This window comes from Urocitellus parryii, chromosome 2, assembly GCF_045843805.1.
Source record: "Urocitellus parryii isolate mUroPar1 chromosome 2, mUroPar1.hap1, whole genome shotgun sequence".
NCBI classification, from domain to species: Eukaryota; Metazoa; Chordata; class Mammalia; order Rodentia; family Sciuridae; genus Urocitellus; species Urocitellus parryii.
The window spans coordinates 222,768,730-222,795,957 of record NC_135532.1 but is presented as its reverse complement, the minus strand read 5'-3'; the positions used below and the strand labels follow the sequence as shown (position 1 = coordinate 222,795,957).

The 27,228-nt window shown below is 52.9% G+C and overlaps 1 protein-coding gene across 3 annotated transcripts; it reads right to left on the bottom strand.

Annotated features, from left to right (window-relative positions):
- LOC144253269 (interferon-induced GTP-binding protein Mx1-like) lies at positions 1-27,228 on the bottom strand. 3 transcript variants are annotated; one of them, XM_077795055.1, is made up of 14 exons: positions 26,982-27,228; positions 24,706-24,886; positions 22,374-22,566; positions 21,248-21,385; positions 20,397-20,551; positions 19,308-19,446; positions 18,574-18,772; positions 17,937-18,015; positions 8,182-8,304; positions 7,653-7,794; positions 4,916-5,074; positions 3,244-3,320; positions 2,418-2,657; positions 1-327 (listed from the first exon to the last, which is right to left on the bottom strand). In XM_077795055.1, exons 2-14 carry the CDS (start codon positions 24,811-24,813, stop codon positions 97-99), a joined length of 1,983 nt encoding a protein of 660 aa, XP_077651181.1. In that variant the 5' UTR covers positions 24,814-24,886; positions 26,982-27,228; the 3' UTR covers positions 1-96. The 3 variants fall into 3 exon arrangements, with proteins under 3 accessions (XP_077651181.1, XP_077651182.1, XP_077651183.1); XM_077795056.1 differs by having other exon boundaries at positions 24,706-24,842; XM_077795057.1 differs by having other exon boundaries at positions 27,121-27,228.

The following is a 27,228-nucleotide window of genomic DNA, read 5'->3' as shown; positions in this document are numbered from 1 at the left end:
GGCTCATGCTCCCTCTCTGCTGGGGGACAGTGGTCACAGAGCCACCAGGAGAGGCCAGGGCCGCCTCCCTGTGCCGTGGACCTGGTGCACACAGCCTTAGCCAGGGAACTTGGCCAGCCGGTGCCGAGCCTGGGTCAGGCGCGAGAGCCGCTCCTTCAGGAACTTCCTCTTGTCGCTGGTGTCGCTGCGCTCCTTCAGCAGCCAGCCACAGGCGTCCTTGTCCTGCAGGAGCAGGAGCATGGCCGTCTGCAGCTTCTGGCCGAACTTCTTCAGGACGAAGAACTGGACGATCAAGGGCACGAGGCTGGAGATGCGGTTGTGAGCCTCCTGGGAGGAAGGGACAGGTCACAGGAGGCGAGGGCCAGGCCAGCAGGGCACGCTGACCTCCCCACAGGAACCCTGGATGGACCCAGACTGGGGGTGCAGGCCCTGGCCTGGGCTCAGTCCCGACAGAGGCTTCTGTGCTGGGTAACGGGGGTAGCCCTGCACGGGGCAGAGAACCACCCCACAGGTGTCCAAGACCCAGCTGGAGCGAGTGTTCCCAGCCTCCCTGACCATCGGCTCGTCCTCGTGGAAGAGGCAGACATTCCTAACCAGGCAGCAACACACTCGGCACAAAACCACATCTCCACATCCCCGACGGCTCCTCTGCACAGGCCGACCTCAGGAAATCGGCAGGTGCTGGAGCTGGCAAGTCCTGCGACCTCTCTGGGGCTCAGTCTCCCTCCCTGGGAGGCGGGGTGCAGGGCAGGACCCTCTGGGATGGCCCAGGAGATGAAGTGTGTGTCAGATGCCAGCAAAGAAGATGCCAGGCAGGCGAGGAGCACCCAGTGGCTGCCTCAGGGGAGGCTGAGAGGGAGCGGAGCATGGGGCGCCTGGGGTGAGCGGGGGGAGCCTCAGCTGCTGTGCAGGAGGGACGGCTGAGGGCCAAGGGGCCCTTGGGGGACATGCTGGGACCTGGGCATGCAAGGGTCAGCTGGCCCTAAGTAAGGAGATGACTCTCTACATTGTGGGTGGCCTGGTCCAGTCAGGGAGAGGCCTTCAGGGCAAACCTACATCCCAGGGCAAGAGGAAACCCCAGCCGGGGCTCGGCTCACTTGGCCCCAGTTTCCAGCTCCACAGTCACTGGCCACAGTCATTGGCCAATTTTTGACTTCTGAGACATATCCCTCTGGTCCTGCCTGCCTGCAGAACCTGGCTCGGGCACTGCAGGCTTCCACAGGCATGGGCTGTGGACAGGGTCACCTCTGCAACATCCCTGTGGTCGCAGAGGCTGCAAAGAGATGGTGCTGTCAAGAGGTGACGGACTCCTGTGCTCCACCCTAATGTGGGACACTGGGCAGTCACTGGGGGAGCCAGGTTGCTCTTGGCATCTGAGTAGACCCATCTCCAGGGAGCAGTGCCAGGGGCCAGGTGCAGGGCCGTGGGCAGCCTGCGAGCCCTTGTGCAGAAGAGGAGAACGCGCAGGTGCAGTGCAGCTCTGCAGTGTACCGAGTTACCTGGGAGCAGCCACAAGACCCTGGAGAAGGGCTGCACCTGGGGCAGGCTGCAGGCCCCCAGGGGGTGGTGGCCACGCATTTGCAGGGTCAGCCATTCTGCTCTGTCACACCTTGCCCTCTCCCAAAATCTCCTGTGCCCCCTGGGGCAGCCTGAGTACACAGGTGCCAGGGGCTGCGGGATGGGCCCTGCACTCCTGCCACCCCCAATTGGCTCACTCCGGGTCTGCAGCCCTGGGTTTGCAGGGACTGGGGCTGGGACCTGGATGCCAGCCCTGTGCTACGTGGGTGCTCTCCATCCGGACCCATGCACTGCGCCAGGCCATGAGCCACAGTGCCCCTGGGCCCCCCAGGCACAGGGCATCCAGGCAGAGCTGCGGGCTGTACAAGGTGCACACAGAGTCACTCTGCCCATCGCATCCCAGAGTGGAGAGGGCTGGGTCTGGAAACCAGGAGGGCCAGCGCCTCACTCTGCAGATGCTCAAGCCCCAGAAGCTCTGCCTGAGCTGCACCTGTGACTTCACGTGGGGAGCAAAGGCCGCGCCAGGCCAAGCAGGCGTCTCCAGGACATGGGTCCCTGTGGAGCTGCCAAGCCATCCCAACCCTGTGCTGGGGGCTCGACCACACGCCTCTCACGGAACATTCTCCATGAGACAGCACTGCACAGAGAAGAATCCAAGTCTCAGAGAGGGTAAGCAGCTTGGCCAGAGCCACACAGCCAGTGGCAGCCAGATTACCAAGTGCTCTAAGCCACAACCACTTCTGTCTACCTGAGGTGGAGCTGCCCCCAGGGAGGCTCACCCAGGGCTGAGAGGTGGAGCTGGCTGATGGTCACCTCACAGCCACCGTGCCATAGACAGAGAGGTGCTCAGGCAGCAGGGAAACCACAGAACCCCGAGGATGGAGACCCTGCACACGCACCTTGTGATAGGCATCGAGGTGCTGGAAGATCTCTGCCATGGACGACTCCTCTGCAGAGACAGGCTGGCTCTGGCCATGGGATTTCCTCTTCTCCTCCTCTGCCTCCTTCTCCCTGACGCCCTGCAGCGCGGCCCAGTAGATCTGGTCCTGGCAGTACACGATCTGCTCCATCTGGAAGTGCAGCCGGATGCACCTCTCCGCTCCTTGCTCTTGCTCCAGCCTGATGTCCTCAATCTTGGACTGTGGGGACAGAGACATGCTCAACCTCCCTCCACCAGGTCACCCGGGCAATAGTAGGTCATCAGCCTGCCCACAGCCTGGGTCACCAAGGTGAGGAGGCACTGCCTGGGCAGCCTGGGCCACCCCCTGCTCATGCAGGCCTGACCCCAGCTGAGGTCAGAGCCCTGGGGTCCTGGGCCCACTGAGCAGCCCTCTCCCCAGGTGGCCCTGCTGGGCTCTGGGCCACGCCTGTCCTCTGGGCCCGAGGGTCTCCTTCTCTCCTCGCTCTCTGCGCACTCTCCACAGGTGCTATTTCTGTATTCAGCTTCTCACTGAGAGCCACAGCTGGGGTCACGCCCACCTGGTGACCTCCCACCTGACCCAGGCGGCCTCTCTCCTGAGAGTCACAGGCTGCGATTCTGCTGCTCTCTCCCTCCCCAGCCCTGCTCTGGCTCCAACCCGACCTGGGGGCCTCATCAGAGGATCCACCCGCTGGATGGAGGAACTGCTTCTCCCAGAGCCAAGAGAGGCCAGGAAGGGCCTGAGGAAACAGGTAGGGTCCTCCGCCAGCCTGGGGTCAGCCTTTGAAACCACGGCTCCTTCTCACCTTGGCAGTTTTGTGGAGGTTGAAAAATTCAGCAAAGTTCTTTTCTGAAGCATTTGTGAAGGCGACTCGCACCATATCTGACCAAAGAGAAAAGAGGTTCCACAGTGGTGGCGGCCCTGGTGGCCCACGCAGCCTGCACAGAGCCCAGGACACAGGACAGGCCAGGGGCCAGGCCTGCTCCCCGCCCTGCACCTGCAGAAGTGGGCCCTCAGGTCCTTGGAGGGTCTCCTCGCTCAGTAGCCCTGGCTGCCACTCCACAGACACTCATTGAGCTCAGTTTCAAAGAATGTGGCTTGTGGGGACCAGGATTCTAATCATCCTTAATGATAAAACTGTCACATCAGCCTGAAGGTTGTCCCGAGAATCTGCAGGACCACGATATTCATTTGAAACGAAATGCAAGAGCCGATTCTCACTACACAGAAATTCCCGCCATTGCTCTCCTGTGAGGAGCACACATTCCTGTTCTTCCTATTCCTGGGATCGTCCTTGATCCCAGAGCACCAGATCGTCACCCTTGAATAGTCTGAGCTGACCCCAAACCTCAGCTTTGTGAAACCCAAGTAGCTCCCCAGATGCTGACTGACTGCACTTCTCTTGGGTAACTGTGGGGTCTGCGGCAAGGACCACAGGATCACCAGAGGCCAGAGTTCTGCAGTGACGAGGATGCTGGTGGGGACGCCACCCAGCAGGCCAGGTTCCTGGGACTCACTCTGCTGAGCCCGGGGAGGCTGCCCCAGCAGCTGGCCCCTGGCTACCTCTTGACCACTCTTCATGAAGAGGCAGGGTGTGCGGGGACGGAGGAGGGGAGAAACCAGGCCTTCTCCAAACCTCGGGGAGAGGGTTTCAGGAAGGGGTGAGAGAGGACAAAGTCGGGTCTGCCCTCAGGGCTCCGACCTGGTTCCCTGACCACAGCCATGCCACCGCACTGCCAGGCCCTCACTGGGTGCATGGCCGTTCCCCCAACCCCGCTTCTCAGAGGAGCCAACACACAGAGCTTTGCCAGGGCTGCGCTCAGGGCCGTGGGCAAGGGGCAGGGTGGCAGAGGGCACCCCAGCCAGGCCTCCAGCCCTGACATGCCTGTTGGGAGCATGGGGACCTCCTGCCTGATAGGAGTGTCTCTCGCCCCACTAAACATTTCTGTGGGCGTGGACAGATTCAGGATGAGGTGGGTCACCAGGAGGACAGCCAGCTGTAGAAGCTGCAATGTCCACCCCACCCCATCCTCCGGGGAGGGAAGTGGGGCTGGGCTCCAGTCATCACCAGGCCCTGGTGGGGAGGCCTCCAGAAAACCTCTGGGCGTCTGAGCTGAGACCCACGCCACCCGCCATGGCACAAGCCCTGGGTCCTCACACCCTCACCACATGGGCACAGCAGGGGCCAGGCAGCATGTTCCTGGGACCACCTGTGACGCCCCAACCTGAGGACGGGGCAGGGCCTGAGGGACAGGCAGGGATGTGCTCCTGATGGGCGCATACTCTTGGGGACAGTTTGGGGGAGTGTGCCCTTAGCCAGTGGGTGGCAGTGTCAGAATGGAGCCCCACAGCAGGCTGGGGTCTGGGCGGAGAGAGGGCTGCTGGGAGAAAACCCCGGGAACAGCTGTGAACCCGAGCCCGGCTCTGATCCCCCTCCTGCCTGAGAAGTGAAGGCCAGAAAGTGACATGGTGCTCACCTGTCACCGTGTGCAGCATGTCCACGGCCGGCTCCTCCAGGGACCTGAGCTGCTCCTTTATGATCGTCTCAAACGTCCTGTAATTCACAAAGCCTGGCAGCTCCCGGCCACGGTACTGGTTTTCAAACTTCCTGATCTCTGTACGCAGAACTCCATGCCCTACAGGAGGAAAGGGGCTGTGGGTAAGCCCCCGCGGGTGGGCGACACCACCTTCCTGGTCTTCTGCAGACCTCAGTGGGAGAAGCGAATTCCCAGGAACCTCAATTTGGGAATGGATGACCCTCTGGTCTGTAGTAAGGAGACGGCCATTGTGGTGTCCCTAGGCCCCCCCAGGGGTCACACAGAGGAACAGCGGGGTCTCAGGGAAGGCCTACTGGACAAAGCACTGGCCTGTGTCATTGTGTCACCCGGCCCCACTTCTGCCAGAGAGAGAGGACAACACCTCTCCTCCCCACTCAGGACCACAGGGCCTCTGGGGGCAGCAAGGACCCTGATATCAGCTGCAGCCACCTGCCCACCAGGTGTTCTTGGGCTGTGGTGACAGAGGATGTGCCCGTCATAGAGGGGACAAGAGGGCACAGGCACCTCAGGTGCTGTAACGAGGCTCTGTGACACTGTCCACTAGGCAGAAGGCTCAGCTTCTCTTCACACTGTGTGCCCAAGGTGCCTGACCGTGGGGACGTTCCGGGTGCAGTCTCAGAGCGGCCCAGCTTCCCACCTGGAAGGATGGTCTCTGGGGGCTGTTTGCTCAGGGATTTTCCTGGCAGGAAATTGTTTTTGAGATCAGTTCTCAGGCAAAACCACTCACTCTGCCAAATGGACAGTCCTTGGTTCTCGGCGTGTCTCCCTGATCTGGGACCCCACCACTCTCTCTTCTAGAGGCTGACAAGTCCTCCCCTGGAAGACGCCACAGGCCGTCACTGTCCCTGCCAGTTGGTCCCTCTCTCTGGTCCCTGCGGCCACCACTCTACTGGCTGACCGACAGCTCTGCCCACTGTGGACACGTCATAGGTGTTGACACAGGTGCATGTGGCCTGTTGGGACTGCTTCCTGCACCTACAGGGTGTGTCCAAGGTCCAGCCATGTTCAGAATGGGTCACGCGTTGGGCCCGGGACTGAGAATTTCACGTCGCACAGTTGTGTGTGGTTTTGGGAAATTCCTGGAAATGCAGGTGGGGGTCCCACCACCTAAGGCCTCATGGTGCGACCGTGGTGTGGGCAGGTTCTGTAAGAGGCAAGGGATTTAAATAGGGGTGCTCCTGTGAGCACCATAGACGAGACCAGGACATGGGCCAAGGCCACTATGTGAGGACACCTGGGCTGCTGTGGGGACCCCTGCTCTGCAGTTCCTGTGTGGACATGGGTCTCAGGGCCCTGGAGTGTAGACCAAGGGGTGGAGCTGCTGGCCATCATCTAAAGCAGCTGTGCCACCTCCCTCTCCACCAGCAGCTTGTGAGGGTCTTGTCCGTCTCTGGCTGTGAAACGGTCACCCTGTGGTTTTCAGGTGCCTGGGCATTTCTGGGTCTTCTTCCTGAAGTCGGGTCTCTTCCCATTTTCCCACTGGGTTATTCGGGTGTTACTATGGGGTCTCAAGAGCTCTGTCTTCTACACTCCATGCACCGCGTTTCACCCCCGTGAGATTGCAAAGGATTCCCTGTGGGAAATGGGCAGGTGTCCCTCCCTAACCCCGATGCACCCACAGCAGGGGACAGCCTCTGCTCCCTGGAATGGCAGGACTGAGCAGTGTAGGAACAGAGGACACAGTGAGGAGGTAAGTCGCTGTCCCCTAATGAGCCTTCCTCGGGCTTCTCCAAAGAGCACTGCCCCAAGTCCCCACCCCCTCCACGCCGTCGGCCCGTGGATTCCACAGGTGGCCTACCCAGAGGGGAGCACCACTTTCCCAGCTTGAGACTCAAAGCCAAGGAAATCTGTTGCTCTTAGCTCTGGAAGGTGGAGGTGAATAGTGGACCCACATCAAGGTCCTCGAAGGACAGCAGGTCACTTGGAATGTGCTTGGCTGCTACACCCTGATCAACTCATCTATGACTTCCTTCAGCCTCTTGAAATCTGGAGAGATCATTCTAGAACTGCCCTCTCCCTCCCCGGATTCCTGGTGGTGTCCAGTGGGCTGTTTATCTTCATTCTCTGCTGCCACAGGAGGCCAGGCTTGTGCCAGCAGTACCCTCACGGGGTTCTAGGACACCAGATGCACCATGTCCCTCCACTCACTATTGGGGAGCAGCATCTCTTCTAGAGGCTAAGAAGTGTTGGGGCCAATAGCTCTCCCCTATTCTATGGGAACCTTGGCATCAGTCATGAAGGCTCATGGCCTCGCCCCGCAGCATGGAGCCGAGCAGGGGAGCTGCTGTCTCCTAGCTGCCTCTCCAGCATCCCCACCACTGGAACCTGCCCCCAGACTCAGCCCAAGGCTCCTGCTATGACCAGGCCTTGGCTCTCTGACATGGCCAAACGTGTCCCCAGTTCATGCTGAAGCTCTCCCATGTGGTGGCATTAAAAGTGCGACTTCAGGTCCTGAGGGCTCTACCCCAACATCTGGAGGCCTGTGCTTAGAAACAGGGTCAGGGGAGCTTGGCCTCTGCTTCCCTCTGAGGACACAGCTAGACAGCGCCATCTTGAAACCTGACACCCAGTCAGCTGGCGCCTGGATCTTGGCATTCACACACCCAGAACAGTGAGCCGCGGGTTTCCACTGCTTTTACACACCCAGCACACTCACCTTTTTGGAACTTCTCTCTGATCACATTACTCCATTTGTGGAACTCCTTTCGCATCCTGGTAAACAGCCGCATTTCTTCCGGCCCTACAACTTCCTCGGCTTGTACTATAGCATTGATCTCCTGATTGAACTCATTGATTTTCTGCAAATAAGGACAACATCAGTGTGAGCAGATCTTCAAACAACAGACGCCAGGGAGTTTGCAGGCCTGTTGGTGCTGGGCTTGGATGAGCCTTTCCCCCTCCTGGGCGACTCTGGATTAAAGGGGGTGAGGGATTTCAGGTACCAGGAAGTCCCACCTTTCCCTTGTCACCTTCAGTGGAGGAGAGGACTGAGACCTCCTCCCTGCTACCCAACCTGCACACACCCTCCACTCCCGGCCACTGCCTCAACCCTGTCCCTGTTAGGACCAAGTGGGCAGAGGGCCGTGGATAGCCTCATGGGAGTGAGGACAGAAGCAGAGGAGGCTCAGCATCCCCGTGTGGACACCAGGGGGAATCTGTCCCACGAGGCCCCGGGCAATACTCACGTCTATCAGGAAGAAAGTTTTCAAGCTCTCCTCCTCTGGGACATCCACGCCAAAGTTTTTCAACTCCTCGGTTACTTTCTGGATATTTTCCTTTATTTGATTTTCCAGCTGTGGCAGGGATTTCTGGGAAAACGGTGGGATATACAAATATGGACTCAGAAAAAAAAAATGAGGCCACAGGCCTGCTCACTGGAGTAGCTGCAAGGTACATGTGACATCCTGATGTCCTCTAAAGACTTTCCTGTGCAGAGAGACACTCTGGGCATCCCCTTCCACCAGGGCTGCCCACAGCCTGTGTTGAGAGCCACAGCCAAAGGGGCCCCAGCAAACTTCCAGCTGCCAGCAAACTTCCAGCTGCCAGCTGATGATTGGCTCACAGCGGCCCCAGCAACATCTAGCTGATTGGCTCCTCTGCGGTGATACTCATTGGGCTGTTTCCCTGCCCTTCAGACTACAGAACTGCTCATTGGGGGACTTCTTTGGCTCCGCCCATGCGACCCAGCCAATCGGCCTCAAGAGCAGGAGGATTGTGGGAGGTGGTGTGGTTGGTGTGTGGGAGAGGCTTGTGGAAGCCGGTGGTGGCAGTTGGGCTCTGAGGGTTTTTCCTGAGGAGCTGTTTTGCTTGGCGTTTGTGGTTCTAAAAATAAAGTTAGTTTCTTTTGACAAGTGGCTCCTGAATTGTGCCCAGACAGACTGTGGCATTTGGTGGCTCGCACGGGGAGCGACTGAGGGTAAGTAAACTGCTCGCCCCTGAGGGCAGGGCGAGAGGATGGGTAGCCATTCTAAGTTTCCTCTTTTGTTTTGCTTCATTTTTGTTTTAAGTTGCCTGTCCCTGGAGATGAGTGAGAGGGAAGAAAAACCGCTCACATCTGAGGAAAAACTATTTGCGTCTGAGGAACACATAGGGAGAAAGGACGGATGCACATGTCAGGAGGATAGAAAGGCTGATATAATGAATTTTTGTTGTTCCATTTTTATTGGATTCTGTCTCGGTTTGGTTTGGTGTTATCTTGCTGGGTTCTATTATAGTAGAAATACGGGATCAGCAATTAGTAAAAAACAAACCGAAAGAGTGTTAAGTAAATTGTTAGAGGAAGGAGGCATCTCAGTAAAATCAAGAGCAGTCAGAGCATACGTTGATACAATACGAAAATGTAGCCCATGGCTTTTTAAGGAGGAGTTGTTAGATATATCACAATGGAACCATCATGGTGAGGATTTAAAAAGAATAGAAAAGAAAAGTCCAGGGACTCTGCCAGTTGGCACATTGACATTGTGGGCGTTGGTATCTGGTTTGCTTTGTCCAAAGCCTTCAGTTCAGACAAAGGTAGAGGAAGGAGAAGACATAAAGATTCAAGTAAAAGAGGTCTTTTGAGCTAGTGAGACAGAGGAAGGAAGTTTAGAGCAGATAAAGCCATCAGGGGAAAAGTTACAACAGGAGACTGCTAATAACACCTTTCTATCAGAGAGCGAAAGTCTCCAACCAACAGCACCACCTCTACAGGAGACTGCTACTAACAGCATTCTATCACCAGAGGGCATAAGGGTCCAATCAACAGCACCACCTCCATATGCTAGGAGACTCCCAACCCTCGCAGTTGATAGTTGGGATCCTGAGACAGGATCTCAAATATGCCCTGTATTTGAGGGAGGAGGGCAGCAAATTTACCAGGGTTTAAATTTCAAATCAGTGAAGGAGCTAAAAGAGGCTGTAACAACCTATGGTCCTCAAGCACCCTTCACTGTAAGCTTGGTCGAATCCATTACCAACTTAAACATGACACCAGCAGATTGGGCTAATATTTGTAAAGCTGTGTTAACTGGAGGACAATACCTGTTATGGAAGGTTGCCAATGAGGAATTTTGCAAGGAGACGGCTAGGCGAAATGCAGCAGCTGGTTATCCTCAGAGAAATCTAGATATGTTGTTAGGAAAGGGACCTTATGAGGATCGGCAGCAACAACTTGCATATGATCCTGGCGTATACGCACAAATTGCTGCAGATGCAGTTAAGGCATGGAAGACTTTACAAGGACATGGAGGTTTACAAGGTCAATTATCTAAGATAATACAAGGAACTAATGAACCTTATGCTGAATTTGTAGATAGGCTTATTCAAACAGCTACCAGAGTTTTTGGGAATACAGAACAAGCAATGCCATTAATAAAACAACTGGCTTATGACCAAGCAAATCGTTGGTGTAGAGATATCATTAGACCATGGAAACAGGAAGATTTAAACACATATATTAAATTATGTAGAGACATTAATGAACAAGAGCAAGTCATGGCAGCTGCAGTAAAACAGGCTTTAGATGCCAGAGACATTAATGAACAAGGGCAAATTGTGGCAGCTGCAGTAAAACAGGCTTTAGATGCCAGAGACATTAATGAACAAGGGCAAATTGTGGCAGCTGCAGTAAAACAGGCTTTAGATTCCAGGCCAAAAACATGCTACAATTGTGAACAAACAGGAAATTTTAAAAGGAATTGCCCCATAGGAGGAGGGTTTAACAAAACTAGGTATCAAAGGAGTAGAATACCAGGTATTTGCCCACGATGCCGTAGAGGGAGACATTGGGCTAATGAATGCCGTTCTCAAACCACCATAGAGGGTACTCCATTATATTGGGCTAATGAATGCCGTTCTCAAACCACCATAGAGGGTACTCCATTATCAAAAAACGAACAAGGACAAGGTGTTTATCCACAATATCGTGGACAAAGGCATCGGGCTCCGTTGCCAAAAAATGGACAGGGGGCCCCAATGCTCCGGGGCCCCAAAGCACAAATATACGGAGCACTGGAGGAAACCAGCAACCCCAGCAACCCCATCAGGGTAGTGCCCAGGGCATCAGATCCCTCATCAGACAAACCAGAGGGAGCGCAGGGTTGGACATCTGCACCTCCGCCAGATCAGTACTAACTCCAGAGATGGGAGTTCAAATCATGCCCACAGGGGTGAAAGGACCTCTTCCCAAAGGAACAGTAGGCTTATTATTGGGACGCAGCTCTTCTACTCTAAAAGGACTTTTGATAAGTCCTGGGGTAATTGATCCCGATTATGAAGGTGAAATAAAAATTATAGCCAGTTCTCCAAAGGGTATATCAGTAATTTCACCAGGAGATAGAATAGCACAGTTACTAATAATACCAAGCCTACATGATAAATTTTCCAGTCATGCTGTAGAAAGAGGTTCCAAGGGATTAGGCTCCACAGGTGTAGATTGGGCTATGCTTTCTTTAAATTTAGATTCTCGCCCCATGCTAAAACTAAATATTCAAGGACATGAATTTAATGGGCTACTGGATACAGGTGCAGACCTTAGCATCATCTCTCGTCAAGAATGGCCAAAACATTGGCCATTACAACAAGCCACTCAAACGCTTCGAGGCCTAGGAGTGGCGACTAATCCCCATAGAAGTGCAATGGTATTAGATTGGAAGGATCCTGAAGGATGTGAAGGAACTATACAGCCATATGCATTGGATCATCTTCCTGTAAATTTATGGGGACGAGATGTCTTAGATCAATTAGGTTTGACATTAACAAATAATATCAATCAAAATGCACCCACTATTATGGCTAGACAAGGTTTTAGGAAAGGAAAAAGATTAGAAAAACAAGAACAAGGTATAGCAGCTCCAATACAAATAAATCAAGGAACAGGCAGACATGGGTTGGATTTTCACAAAGGGCCACTGAGACAATAAAAATTACATGGAAATCAGAAAGACCAGTATGGGTTCCTCAGTGGCCCTTGACTAAAGAAAAGATACAAGTAGCCCATGATCTGGTCAAACAACAATTAGCGGAAGGACATATACAACCTTCTGTATCTCCCCATAATACTCCCATTTTTGTCATCAAAAAGAAATCTGGTAAATGGAGATTATTGCAAGATTTAAGAGCCATTAATAATGAAATGGTCATTATGGGACCTGCTCAATCGGGGATTCCTCAATTGTCTGCTTTGCCAAAAACTTGGTATGTTTTAGTTATAGATATTAAAGATTGTTTTTTTTTCAATTCCAATTCATCCTGAGGATCGTCCATGTTTTGCATTTACTATCCCTGCACTAAATCATGACGGTCCTGATCAGAGATATGAATGTAAAGTACTCCCTCAAGGGATGGCTAACAGCCCAACTATGTGTCAAATTTATGTTAACAAAGTAATCCAGCCACTTAGAAATCAAAATCCTGAGCTACAAATATTTCACTATATGGATGATTTATTATTAGCACACAAAGCTAAAAACACATTGCTAGAATGTTATGCCACACTTACAAACTTATTAAAAAATTATAATCTAGAGATAGCAATAGATAAAGTACAATTAAATTTTCCAATTAATTATTTGGGAGTTCTATTATCCTCAACCATGGTCCGTCCACCAAAAATTCAAATACGAGTAGATCAACTCAAATCACTTAATGACTTTCAAAAGTTATTAGGAGACATAAATTGGATAAGGCCTTATCTAGGTATTCCAACAGGAGAATTGGGACCTTTATTTGATATCCTAAAAGGTCCATCAGATCCAAATTCACCCCGCATGTTAACACCTGAAGCAAGAAAGGCATTAAAAATCATTGAAACATATATGGAAAATATGCATTTGGATAGAATTGATATAAGTTTGCCTTTATTATTTATTGTACTACCAACAAAAAATATTCCTACAGGAGTATTTTGGCAAGAAGGTCCATTATTATGCATACATTTATCTTATTCTCCTAACACTATTCTTACTAGGTATCCTGAGGCTGTAGGACAATTAATACTCAAAGGAATAAAAACAGCAAAGGCAGTGTTTGGAATTTCTCCCAATAAAATTATTACTCCATATACTATGAATCAAATTGATGAATTAGCTAATGAGTTAAATACTTGGGCAATAATCATGTGCAAATCTAATGTTTCATTTGATAACCACTTACCATCTAATCCTTTATTGTCTTTTTGGTCATTGCATTCTGTAATTTTTCCAAAAATGACAAGAAAAACACCTATCATGAATGCTCCAAATATATTCACTGATGGGTCAAATAATGGTACAGCAGCAATAGTTACACCTGATCAAACTTTTATATTTTTAGTACCCAAACAATCAGCTCAAAAGGTAGAGCTTAATGCAGTATTACAAACTTTTGTGATGTTTAAAGATTCTGTATTTAATTTATTTTCTGATAGTCAGTATATAGTTAATGCTATAGTATCCCTTGAAGATGCTGGTAGGATTTCCCCTTCTTCTACAGTTTTCTCTTTGTTTTCCACTATACAAAGTTTAATCTGGGACAGAAAAGATCCATTCTTTATAGGACATATCAGGGCACATACAGGATTGCCTGGAGCCCTTAGTTTGGGCAATGATTTAGCAGATTAAACTACACATGACATACATATTTTCTCTATACTAGAAGAAGCTACAAATTTTCATAGAAGGTTCCATGTCAATGCTAATACTTTACAAAAGCGTTTTAAAATAACTAAGGAACAAGCTAGACAAATAATAAAACAATGTCAAAATTGTGTGACCTTTTTACCACAAGTTAATCTTAGAGTCAATCCTAGAGGACTTATACCTAACCATATTTGGCAGATGGACGTCACACACTTGCCAGAATTTGGAAAATTAAAATATTTGCATGTTACAGTTGATACTTCTTCTGGATTTTTGATGGGCTCCCTTCATGCCAGAGAAAAAACTAAAGATGTTATAGCTCATTGCTTACAAAATTTTGCCACTGTGGGCATTCCAAAACAGTTAAAAACAGATAATGCCCCTGGTTATACGTCTACCTCTTTTAAAAAATTTTGCTCATCATTTGGCATTACTCATATAACAGGAATCCCATGCAATCCACAGGGACAAGGCATAGTTGAAAGAGCTCATCAAACTATTAAAATGTACTTATTAAAGCAAAAAGATGGAATTGGGAAGGGGTATATATTCCCCAAAGATAAACTTAAAATAACCCTTTTTACTCTAAACTTTTTAAATTTTGATTCATCGGGACTTAGTCCTGCAGAAAGGCATATGTGTCCAAAAAATGTACATAAGCCCAAGGTACTTTGGAAAGATATTCTAACAGGACAATGGAAAGGTACTGACCCAGTAATTGTCTGGAGTCGGGGGCCTGTTTGTGTGTTTCCACAGGGAGAACAGCAGCCGATTTGGATTCCAGAGAGATTAACTAAATCGATTTCTACAGACCCAAGAGAAGATGATTTGGCTCAAATCCATAACAGCTGATATCCAAAACTCCAATTTGACTATCCTTACATCTATGACAGAACCAGGATGCTTTTTTCAATATCTATTTTATTATTGCCCTTTCCCATATCATGAAGTTCTATTTTGTTTTTTGAGCTCATACAGACCTAGGTTAATGTTTTGCTGATCAGTTCTATTTTTTTTGAGTATAGAGTTTTTAAACATTGCAATGGAGATTTCACCTGTAAAAAGTTATAAGGCCTTTACTATTATGTTATGTGTTGTATGTATTATATTATGTGTGCACACTTGTGTTTTGTGTTATATGTTTGAATGTACGTATGTCCATATATCATATATGATGAGCGCTCATGAAAAAATGGATCCAAATATATTTTTTTTATTCACGTGATTTAAATGGTTTAATTTAAATTGGGTAAATAACTGTTAAGAATTGTTTTAATATGTAAACAAAAAAGGAGGTTAACAGATCTGTTTGTTTACTTTCACCTATCCTTTTCATTATATTTAATAATTCTCTTCAAGATAATGTAAATTGTTAAGAAAATTGTTTTCTTTTAGTGCCTTCCGGAATGTTACACAATTTTTTCTTTAGCCCTTATTGCCAGAATTCCTATCTTCATCCCAGTGCCAGTGAAGACAATGTAAATTGATAAGAAAATTGTTTTCTTTTAGTACCTTCTGAAATGTTACATAATTTTTTCTTTAGCCATTATTGCCAGAATTCCTATCCTCATCCCTGTGCCGGTGAAGATAAAGATAAAACTAATGTACAGTTTCTGCAATAGCCATCACTGAACCGCTTACAGAACTTGCCTAAACTATGTGTCACTTGTATGCATTGTGAACTCACGTGTATGCATTGTGAAGTATCTATTGGTGCAGCGACTTGTGGTAGTGTTGGGGTATTTTTGCTGATGATGTTATCGGTGGTACAATTTTCCCCAAAAGGAGCCATCAATTGGCTTGGTATATCTTCCTCCCTTCTGCTTGTCATGATTGTTCAGCTAAAATTTTGGGGCCAACAGAGGTGAGGCAAAGAACCTCACCCCCCCGCTGGTACCTCTCCACAGGTGTGGCTGTATACTGGACCGGTAGTCAATGACGGGTAAGATCCAATTACAATGGTACCAACCTAAGACAGGAGGCTGACGCCTTGAGGTCAGCTCATCAGATAATGGGTAAGGACCATATGTAGTATTGGACAACCTAAGGCAGGCACGGTCCCTAAGCCACATGCTTGTTGTTTAAACAGAGAGAGGGAGATGTTGAGAGCCACAGCCAAAGGGGCCCCAGCAAACTTCCAGCTGCCAGCAAACTTCCAGCTGCCGGCTGATGATTGGCTCACAGCGGCCCCAGCAACATCTAGCTGATTGGATCCTCTGCGGTGATGTTCATTGGGCTGTTTCCCTGCCCTTCAGACTACGGAACTGCTCATTGGGGGACTTCTTGGGCTCCGCCCACGCGACCGAGACAATCGGCTTCAAGAGCAGGAGGATTGGGGGAGGTGGTGAGTTTTGTGTGGGGGAGAGGCTTGTGGAAGCCAGTGGTGGCAGTTGGGCTCTGAGGGTTTTTTTTTCTTCCTGAGGAGCTGTTTTGCTTGGCATTTGTAGTTCTAAAAATAAAGTTAGTTTCTTTTGACAAGTGGCTCCTGAATTGTGCCCAGCCAGACTGCGGCAGCCTGCTCCTGCACACAAGCCCAGGAGGTGCACAGAGACGCCCACTCAGCGTGATTCCTGGCCACCTAGGAGCCACCGAGGGGCCACTGCTAATGCATCATGTTCCACGAGCTCTGGTGGTGCAGGGGTGCAGACAGATCCACTGTCTGCAGTTGGAACAACTTGAGATTCCTCAACATTTAGATGTTGTTCTCAGCAGGGAGAAGCTAGCAGGGACTTCTGTTCCTAACAGGTGGCTAGTTATCCCACTACCTGGGATATACCCAAGGGACTTAAAATCAGCACACTACAGGGACACAGCCACATCAATGTTTGGAGCAGCTCAATTCACAATAGCTAAACTATGAATCAACCCAGGTGCCCTTCAACAGATGAATGGATAAAGAAAATGTGGTGTATGTACACAGTGGAACATTACTCAGCCATAGTGAAGAGTCAACCAGGGCATTGACCACTAAAGAAATGGAACTGGAGATTATCCTACTAAGTGAAATAAGGCAATCCAAAAAATAGCAAAACAAAACAGAGGCCAAACATTCTGATATGTGGATGCTAACACCCAAAAAATGAGGAGGGAGGGGGAAAGAGAAGTTCATTGATTTAAACAAAAGGGAATCAAGGGAAGAAATGAAAGATGAGAATAGGGACGACTTTAGAGAGAATCAGACATAATTTACTACATTCATATACATAAATACACGACCAGTGCAATTCCACATCATCACAACCACAGGGATGGGAAGTTGTACTTCACGTATGTAAAATATATCAAAACGCACTCCACCCTCATATATATATATGTAAAAACAACACATAAAAAATGGACTGGTTAAAAATGGGGGGGAATCTGTAGCAAATACCAAAAAATCTACCAAGTTTGTACATAAGTGTCTATTAACTGTTTTCTATATACTTGATATACTTCATATGTAAAGAAATCACCTCACGTCTGAAGCAAAATCAGAAATAAATGCAAAAGTCCTATTTAAAAATAAAAAATAAATACAATAAAATACAAGGTGCCCTGCTGCCCCCAGGTCCCCACCCCTACAGCTTGGAGGGTGCAGCCAGGCCCTCAGCAGCCTCCCTCACATGCGCCCCTGACTGGCAATGTGAGGAGAGAGACTCAGAGTCCGAAGCCAGCTGATGGGCCTCAGACTCACCTTGGGCCTCCCAGGCACTGACCTAGCTAAGAAAAATGAGCTTGGGTTTAGGAGTGTGACCCAGTGAAGGGGCCAAGATAAGTCCCAGGCAGCTCTAAGTGGGCAGTCAGCTAAGGGATGGGCTCTTTCTGCATGACGCTGGCCCAGAGAGCGCCACCCTCCTGACCAGGTCCACCAGACATCACCCTGCTCTCCACCTGCACCCTGAGACTTTGGGAAAGACCTTGAACGCTGGTGCTGGGCAGCATGGCAAGATCTCTACTGAGAATCTGTGCCCACACGGGAGGCAGCTCTCCAACAGGGCTGCTGCCCCAGTCCACACTGGCTGAGGGCCCCCACTGCTGAGAATCACAGTGGTGTGAGCGGGATACTCTGCCAGGTCCGACAGCAGCCCACACTCTTCTCCCTGGAGACCCACTGGGAACCCAGCTCCTAAGGATACCCACCATCAAACCCCAGGACAGACGGACCCACAGCCAGGGTGCCACCCACATCTGCTGTGTGAGGCAGCAGAGTCCCCACACCAAGGCTTCTCGTGCTGGAGTCACCAACGGCAAAGACAGCACGATGTGTGCTGAGAAGCCTTGAGAGGTCTGGGTACAGGACCTGCCCAGCACTGTGGACGGCTGGGTGCCAGGGACCCCTCAGAGAGGACATGGGGTCTGCTTACACAGATGTGTGCAATGAGCTCAGTGGTCAGTCTCTCCGCCAGGCAGGGAATCGTGGCCTTTCCTTCATCCAGCAGAGCCCTGGGAGAGAGCAAGAGGGACATCCGTGTTCACGTGGACAGCACATCAGAGTCTGCATGTGCAGATGGGAGGCCGGGACAGACTCAGGCACTTCCAACCAAACACAAGGGCATACAGCTGGTACCCAAGCAATGTTCAGAGCTGGATCAGACCTGGTTGCCTGTGGGCAGCTCGGGTATGTCCACAGGGGCTGGAACTGTCCCTTCCAGCTCATCAAATAAATGTGTCTACAGACATCCAACTGCAGATTTGGTCTATGAAGCATACACATGCGCTCCTCAGACACCATATGCTTAGATGAGCGCAGCAAGCAGCCTCCTTATTCCCTTAAATTAGGGGGCAACGCCCTGTGCGTCCCTTTCCTCTCAGGACACCTCTGCAGTCAGTGCTGGGGGCACACAGGCTGACGCACACTCACTCCCATGTGCGCGAGCACACTCACACACACACACACACACACACACACACACTGCTAACACCTGCTTTAGCCCAGCCACTCTCCCCGGCAGGGGCGGCCGCCTTGCTTGGGGTGGCCTTGGGGAAGTGCAGCTGACCAACCTGAACTGAGGGTGGTCCTCGAAGAAGGCCTTCTCCTTCTGCAGGGCCTCAGCCAGGCTCAGCCGCGACTGGATGTCCTGCTGGCCGCGGCACTTGACCATCATGTAGCCCTTCTTCAGGTGGCACACGAGGTTCCTCACCACGTCCACCACGGTGTCTTCGGTGCCTTTGTCCACCAGGTCGGGCTTCGTCAGAATTCCTGCCCGCCAGGGACTGGGATCAGAGACCGTGCAGTGTCCCAATGCAGAGGGGAAGAACCAGCCCCCAGGCCTCCTCCCAGCCCAGGTGACAGCATACCAGGGCCCCTACAGAACCCATGTGCCAGCTGGAGTCCCAGTCCACAGAGACTTGCAGGGAAGGCCTCAGGGAGACAGGAGCCATGCTAGAGGGGTGGCCCTTCCCCACTCCTGCACCAGGCCCATGGAGGGACAGGCCGTGTTCTGTCCTTCCTTCACCATGCACAGAGCAGCCTGGCTTCCCTCCAGAGATCTCAACTGGGAGCTTCTTCCTGTTCCTGCCCAGCCCTTGGAGCCCAGGGCGCCTTCCAAAAGGGACATGGGTCAGGAGGCCATGAGGTAGCCAATAAGGGTCAACGTGGCTCCCTTGCTCCAGACCCAGCGGACACGTAACCTACACCTGGGGGAGTTCCTGAGCCATGTGCAGGTACCCTTGGCCATCCAGCCTCTCCCCTGGACTCAGGGATATGGTCCCACCATCAGCTCCCTGCTTCTCACCTATGGTCCTGTCTCCGTCAGGGTCCTCCTCCTGCGCCATGCTCAGGGCCTCCGTGGTGGCGATGTCCACGTTGCTGGGGACCACCACCAGGTTGATGGTCTCCTGCTTTTGGATATATTTCCTGATGAGTCGCTTGATCTATAGGAAACAAGAGGTCGTGACTTCCCAGCACTGGGGTGGACAAGCAGGAGACACACTGGGGTGGACAAGCAGGAGACACACTGGGGTGGACAAGCAGGAGACACACTGGGGTGGACAAGCAGGGGACACACTGGGGTGGACAAGCAGGGGACACACTGGGGTGGACAAGCAGGAGACACACTAGGGTGGACAAGCAGGGGACAGGCCCAGACCATGCACTTGCACTGAGGCACTCAGGGTCTGCAACCGGTTCCCCAAAGGAGAACCCATGGGCAAGTGAACCAGCAAACACAACCCCGTGGCTCTGCCAAGCCAGACTCAGGGCCGTGGTGCCTGCAGACTGTGGAACCCCAGGTCAGGGAAGGCCGTGAGGCTGTGGCTGCCTACTGTCCCTGAGGCCTCAGATCTGAGGGTCCCAGTGGAGAGCAAGACGTCAGACCCACTGCCTGACTCACTTCCTGAGTCTTCCTTCCTGGGGTGAGAGCCACGGAGGCCAGATGTGACCTCCCCTGCGCCTTCACCCTCTCTGCCCACTAGGAGCCCTCTAAGAGATGGCAGGGTGCGTGCCACACAAAACGTCACCGTGACCCAACCCAGGCTCGGCCGAACACACAGAGATGATGCCTTCCTGCATTCTGAGGTCCAAAGTCCCTTCTTCTCTAAGGAAGGGGACGAGGTGACGCGCCGATGTCTGAAATGCTCAAGGAGCGTCCAGAGCTCCTGACCACTCTCTGTGGAGGCTACAGAAGTGCAGGCTGTGCTCCCACAGGCAGGAAGGACAGAGCTGCCTGTCTGCACGGTCGTCTCCGTCCACTGGGGATCGTGACACTGGCTCTCCACTGCCACTCACCTCCACACGCCCCCTTCAACCAGGACCTGGACTCCCGGCTGCACTCATGCAGCGCCCCCTCATCCCGGGCACAGGCAGATGGAGGCTGGAGTCTCACCTGGCGCCCGATGTCAGTGGGCTGATTGCCAACAGCCACCCTGGTGATGCCAGGAAGGTCGATGAGGGTCAGATCCGGGACGCTGGGGGAGCTGACCTCCAGGCTGATGAGCTCGTCGCTGATGCCCAGCCCTGTTCCGGCGATGAGGTTCTGGGCTGTGCAGAGGAGAGGACACGGGGTGCAGCTGAAGGGCGGTGCCCATCTAGGGAGCCTGCCACAGCAGCTCTGACTCGGGGGTCCTGGGGCAGCAGGTCTGGAGCACCGTCCCCTTTGGAGATTGGCCCCATGTTTCCTCAAGAGGTTCTGGGTTCTTTCCCTGCTGTGCCCAGGACGGTCTATAGAGGCACCTGGGACATCTCCACTGGGCCAGCCTAGAGCCCTTCCTGATGGCATGTCCCCTGGGTGTGGGAGGAGAGTCACAGAGAGGAGTGTGAGGACACAGGGGACCCAGGCCAGAGCTGGGGACTCGTTAGGGCACCAGGAACCGGTGAGTTCTGTTAGGAGCCTGCTCTTCTCTGGACCCTCTCGGTATTGACACATTTAGAATGAGACAAGGTTCCTGGGGGCCACCAGGCGCTTCTCAGCATAGACACCATCTCTCTGGAATGTCTGTTACAGTCTAGAACATGGCTGCAAATAATGACGTCCGCATGCAAGGCCTAGGCAGCTCCCTGCTCCTGCAGTACCCAGGTCCCCAAGTCGTGTGGGTGACCCTAACATGAGGCAGAGGAAGTGCAGTAGCTCTGGGGTGGGTGAAGGGAGGGCTCCCGAGGGAGCAGGCCCAAGGCAGGGGAGACGGGGACCCTCTGCACTAGCTGGGCCTGGTGTCCAGGCAAGACCATGGCACTCACCTTTTTTGATTTCCTCTTCCACCTGTGAAGCCTCTGAGAGCTCCAACTCCATGTCCAGGTAACTGACCTTGCCCCTCCACTCATCCTCCTGCCCCAGCTTCTTCATCCTCAGCACAAGAGGGCACCTGGTGACGATACCTAGGAGACCATGCTAATGTCAGTCCTCTGCTCTGCTCTTGAGGCTGGAGGGGCCATGCACCAACAGATCTCCAAGGTTTATGCCATCCTCAGGGGAGATGCCCAGGCAGAAGCCTCTGGTCTCAAAACCCTGCAGTGACCTCTCATGCACCTGGGCACCGGGTCTGTGGTGACCTCAGACATGAGCTTTGGAACAGTCCTCCCAGCGACTTTCTCTCATTTATCTAAACCCATGAACACTTCGGGTTTCAACCCAATGTACTGCCTTCAGCTCAGGTGACAAACTCCCAAACACAGGCAAAGAGCCCTGCCTGCTCCTGAGCCACCCCCCACTCACTGCTCCCCCAGGCCACATTCCCATACAGAAGGGGCTTCTATAAGCCCTCTCTGAATCCTGGCTGTCTAAGAGCTCAGCCTCTGAGCTCTCACAGGCACCCCTGTCCATGCAAGTCAAACGCATCACTCTACAGAGTGCCCATCACTGTCCCCCAGCTGGCCAGTAACCTCGTGTGATGAGCTCAGGAAAAACATCGAAGTGTTCTGGGCAGGGACACTATCCATTCAGACTCTCCACCAACTGCAGACCCCATACAATACAGAAAATCGTGCAACCAGTCGGTGCAAGAGACAGAGAGCTCTTCACCCCAAATGCACAGGCTGAGCCAATCACCCCGAAGTGACTGTTTTTGCAGATGGGGCCACTGAAGACGCAATTAGAGTTGACAGATGTCATCAGGGGTCACAACAGGAAAGCCCTGACCCATGTGATTGGCATCTTTGTAAAAGTAGGTGGAGACCCCAGGAATCTTGCACAGAGAAAAGGCCATGTGAGGTTAGGGCACAGTGAAGAGGTGGCCACCTGCAAGCCCAGAAGGACCCCAGGAGAACCCACATTGACCTTGCACCTGCAGCCTCCAGACTGGAGAATACAGAACTGCTCTGGGAGCCACCAGGTGCCCGAGGACAATAGTTAGAAATGAGTTCTCACCACTGCCCCTGGGGAGAGCCACTCCCGACAGAGCCTCCAGCACAGAGCTCTTGCCCGAGCTCTGGTCCCCAATGACGGCGATGGCAGGCAGGGCCAAATCCCGCTCCACGCCCAGGGCCCGCAGGGAGTCGATGAGGTCGATGCAGGGGCGCACCTTCTCCTCGTACTGCCTGCAGAGGTTGAACTCGGACCCCTGGAGAAGGCCAAGAGGACACTCTGTTATGTGCAGGTCACGCTCCACCAAAGGTGGCACTGTGGACAGGAGTAATACAGGGTCCCTGGAATCCCACCAAGGGGAGGGGGAAATACCTGAAGCACTCGTGCACGCCCCCCTCCATCGAAAGCAAAACATAAACCAAAGGTCCAAAACCCTCATGAAGACCCCGAAACAGGAAATACAAAACAAACTACCTCCATGCACCTTAGAGTCAACTTGTTGTAGCACAGGGCTGAAAGGAAATGCTAAAAGTGGACAGCACGTGAAACACTCTCTACAGAGGACCAAAGACGGGCTAGACAGCGGCTTCCTACCACCCACCAACCAGGTGGGGAGACATTGCTTCTGGTGCGGGTTGGTTTATTTGGTGCTGGGTTTCAGTCCAAGGCTTCCCACTCTACTGAGCACAGCCCTAACCCTGGGCTGTACCCTCCTTCTCTGACAGGCTTAACACACTCAGAAAACCCCAGGAACGTGGGATTCTAGACCCACCAAAACCTCTACTTGAAAAGAAGCGGGATGAGCATGGCTTGGGCGGTGGGTGACCCAGGGACGGAGGGGCAGCGTGTCTCCTGCCAGCACACTTGGCCTTCATCTAGAAGCAGGCAGGAACCAGGCCGGTAACTCTGTTCTATTTTAAGGAGGATTCATTAGGATGCTATTCTTTTTTTAGAAATTGCGTGCCTAGGCCAGGATGTTATGGCCAGTGTGGGATTCCGACAAGGCAAACTTTTCCTGCTCTGCACTCTCCCCTGGGCTGGTTCCATGAAAAGTGATAAACACTGCTGTGCAGGAGGCCTCCAGGAGCACACGGTTCCAGAGGGCGAGAGACAACCCCCGGGCCATCAACCTGATCCTGGCCCCATGCTACGTCTCTAATTCTCCAGGTCTCAGCTGCAGAGGGCCAAGTACCTCAGTTCCAGCACCTTCCAGGCTCTGCGGATGCTGTGCCTGGGGGCTCATTTGAGAACCAGCGTCACTCTTACCTTGAAGTGGACATGGGGTTCACAGACGTACACCCTCACCCAGACTAGAAAAGACCAGCTGCTTCCCAGGCAGGTGGGGAGAGCAGAGGTTACAATCTGGACCTGTCTCCCGGAGGCACATGTGGTGAAGCCTGAGTTCCCAGCTTGGAATGACTGGGAGCTAGTGTGTAGTGTAACAGGTGCGGCCTGGGGGGACGTAGGGGCAGTCCTTCCTCTCTCTTTTGTCTCCCAGCCTTTGAGGGGAGCACCGTGTGTGGCAAGGCTCCCTGCCATGCTCTGACACCACATCTCAAGGTCACAGTAAGTTGTTGTGAACTGAAACCTCTGACACCATGAACTGAGTCAGTCTTGTCCCTCCTGGAGCAGCACAACTGGGTCCTTGCACGCTCTGTTGGGGCCCAGGTGCAACCAAGTGGGTTAGCTCAATGTGGCTGGGCGCCATGTTGTTCTGGGAGACCATGGGGATGGGATGGGCTGGTGTAGGGACAGGGCTGGGATCCAGACCCAGGGCACACTGTGCTGCCCCCTGTCCCACCATGGCTCAGTGTGGAGGTCTCACCAGGACACTCCATCCCTAGGGAAGCCACGTGGTCTCCACAGTGTAGAACGGAGAGCGTTTGGGGACGAAGTAGACACGGGGTAAGGACTGAGGTGCCCTGGAGACTGATCCCAACACTGGCCCTTGCAGCTGGGTGATGGGACAGGTTCTCCTCCCTCGGCAGCTGGCTTCCCAGCTCTAAGGAGGAATCACAACAGGACTGGCTCTCGAGGCCCTGGGGAGCAGTCAGGGCAGCTCAAGCCAGGTCCCTGGGAGGGGCTGGGGTCTTTGCTACTCCGGGTTTGAAATGCTGGCCTCTCGCCTGCTCTGGTGGACTCCATTTCTCAGCAGTACTCAACAGTTGTCCCGTGGTGTCAGCAGCAGTTTGGAAGTCACAGGCAAAGGAGAAGGCCACCGGACGCCTCCTCTCCTTACAGCACCTGCTTAGGGTTCCCTCCCAGACGACCCTCCTGCTGGGTGATAAGTCTTAGGGTGGGGATGGGAAGGACTCACACCCACTGTGACAGCCATCTCCCTGTTACTGTGTCAAAATTCCCCAAATAAAGCATCCCTCTGAACAGAGCCACTCACCAATGCCTCATTTCTCTCTGCCGTGGAAGCATCTCCATTTGGTAAGAGATGGTTGGATTCCACAGCAGCAGGATTAGCACAATTGACTTCTGATGGAGGAGGAATCATCTTCTTCCTTGTCTCCTGTCCACCTTGAACTTCACAGGAGATGTGCCAGTCAGGGAAGGTGGAAGCCCTGGCCCTTTGTAAAGAACACAGCCCAGGCCTCTGTAGAACATCAGCCTCTGCCCACCCCAGGACTGTGCGCCTCTAGGGCAGCATCTAGTCACCCCTGGCCCTCTGGAAAGGGAGGGTGGCTCCTTTTGTATGTGGGAGTGGGGTGATAAGGAAGGTCATGGAGTCAGAGGCCACTTAGGGAGTCTGTCCATCCACAGAACTCTCTGGAAACAACCGCCCTCCACCTATTTTGGAAACAGGATCTGCACCTCACGAGCAAATGTGGGCTGAGAGCTTGGGTTCCTGTGGTGTCCCTGGCTCCACAGAGAAGACCCCCTCCATCTGCCCCATGGATCACCATGTTACTGGGCCAGGATGGCCTCAGTGGGCCTTAGTACACCATCAGGTGACATCATGGGTCCCTGGCCTGCTCTCCATGACCACGGACTCACTTTGAGCAACCAAAGCAGGTCGTTGGGTATATACTCTCTTCCTCTGTTTGTTTCCTATGGAGATTCCTGAGAGCTAATTCCTGTGTGTTTTGTCTGCAAGCCACAAACGTTGTACCTTTCTAGGGTCATTTGATCATCAGGGTGGATTCACAGAAAGGAAATCTCAGTCATTCCATCAGTTTCTACTCTCTCTGCTCTGGGCCTCCAGCTGCCATGTGCACATGGACCAAGCAAACCCAGCACCATGGGTCTTGGTAGAGTCTCATGGTCATGACCCGCAGCTCTCAGCCCACGTTTGCTCGTGAGGTGCACGTACTGCACCCTTTGTTTGTGGGGAGACTGAAAGGGAGCTGGGCCACCTCCCTCTCCTCCCTAGCTCTCCTCCCTCACTACTGCAGACCCCACTGGGCAGGGCCCACAGGGTAGTGTGGTCACATTGTGCAGAGGACTGGGTTTTGCCTGGACTTCTGTTGTCATCACAGTTCAGGGGCAGGGAGGGGTGACTGTCCAGGTGCTGAGGGCTCTTTGTGTTCCTTTCTAGGGCAGGATCCTGCCTTGTGGCCACTGACTGTCCTGTGAGGTTGGGTGGGAGGCTGCTGCCTCTCCACTCCAGATTTCAGGCTGTGGGAGCCTGCACATATCTCCTAGACGAAGGTGCCAGTTCCAGCATTGCTGGGCACAGTGCCCCAGCAGGTGAGGGGCCATCCAGCCTGCTGGCTGGGCTCATCCCATGTGGGGCAGCATCCTCAGCTCAGAGCCCAAAAGCGAGCAGGGAACGCAGGGAGGATTCAGAGCCTTCCCCCCTCAGGAGCCTAAAGGGACCACCTGCCCAGCAGTTCTAGGGACAGCCTAGGGCACTGAGAACCCGCCACCTTCCCAAGGTGGTCAGTCTAGGCTTGAAAACAGCCCTCCCAGGGCTACTTCCCCCTTTCTGTTTTTGTTCTTGAACCCTCTGGGACTGACAGTTAGTGGCCACCAGCACTTGATGGGCTTCCCAGGAAAAACCTTGACTTACAACGTGACCACTCATTCCTAGCACTCCATCTGAGCAGTGGATGGTCACCAACCTCCTGGGGGACAGGATTCCGAGGCCCCTGGGGTCCTCTATCAGTCTGCAGGACTCCTGCCACTCTCCACCCCTCCAGGCCCACCCAAGGCATCTCTGCAAACTGAGTCAGACCCCTAACCTAGTCTGCCCCAGCCACTGACACCCTTCTGTACCCCCAAGACCCCATGATCCTAGGCAGTCCAAGTCCAAGTCCACGGCTGGGGAGGACCTGGAGCAGGGGCATTGTGCACAAGCCAGTCCCTGCCACCCCTTCCTGGGAACCTCCTGCAGGATCCCTGAGGACTCCTCTGCCCTTCCAGGGATCTCCTGGACGTGGCCTTGCTGGCTGCACCTCCTTAGGGGGGAAACACAACCCACCGAGACCATGGTCAGAAGCTGGGGGTGGGCTCGCACCCCAGCAGCCCTGGGTCTGAAACTTTCTCAGGGCTCAGCCTTAGCCTGAGTCCCTCTGGGAGCCCTGCAGTCCCCATCCCTCTGCCTGCCCACCAACACCTGCAGAAAAGCCACTGCTGCCTAGGGGACAGTTTCTCAAGCTCCACCCAAGAGCCTCAGCAGGAGTTAGTTGGTGGGAACTAGAATGAAAGGGGGTCTGAGCTCACCTGCAGCGCCTGTCAGTATCACTGTTCCCCACACTCAGCAAAGTCCCTGCAGGCAGCAATGTCCCCCGCAGTGCCTCCCCTGGGTGGCAGTCCACAGCAGGAATGCACTGTGCTTTCAGGGGCCTCTCTGGACACTCACCTATCCCTGTGCAGCTACAGTGCAGGTGATGTCCAGTTGGGAGGCTTTATGTGGTTCTGACAAACCCCGCCTGCTTCCCAGAAAACCAAGGGAGACAGTCCCTCTGCA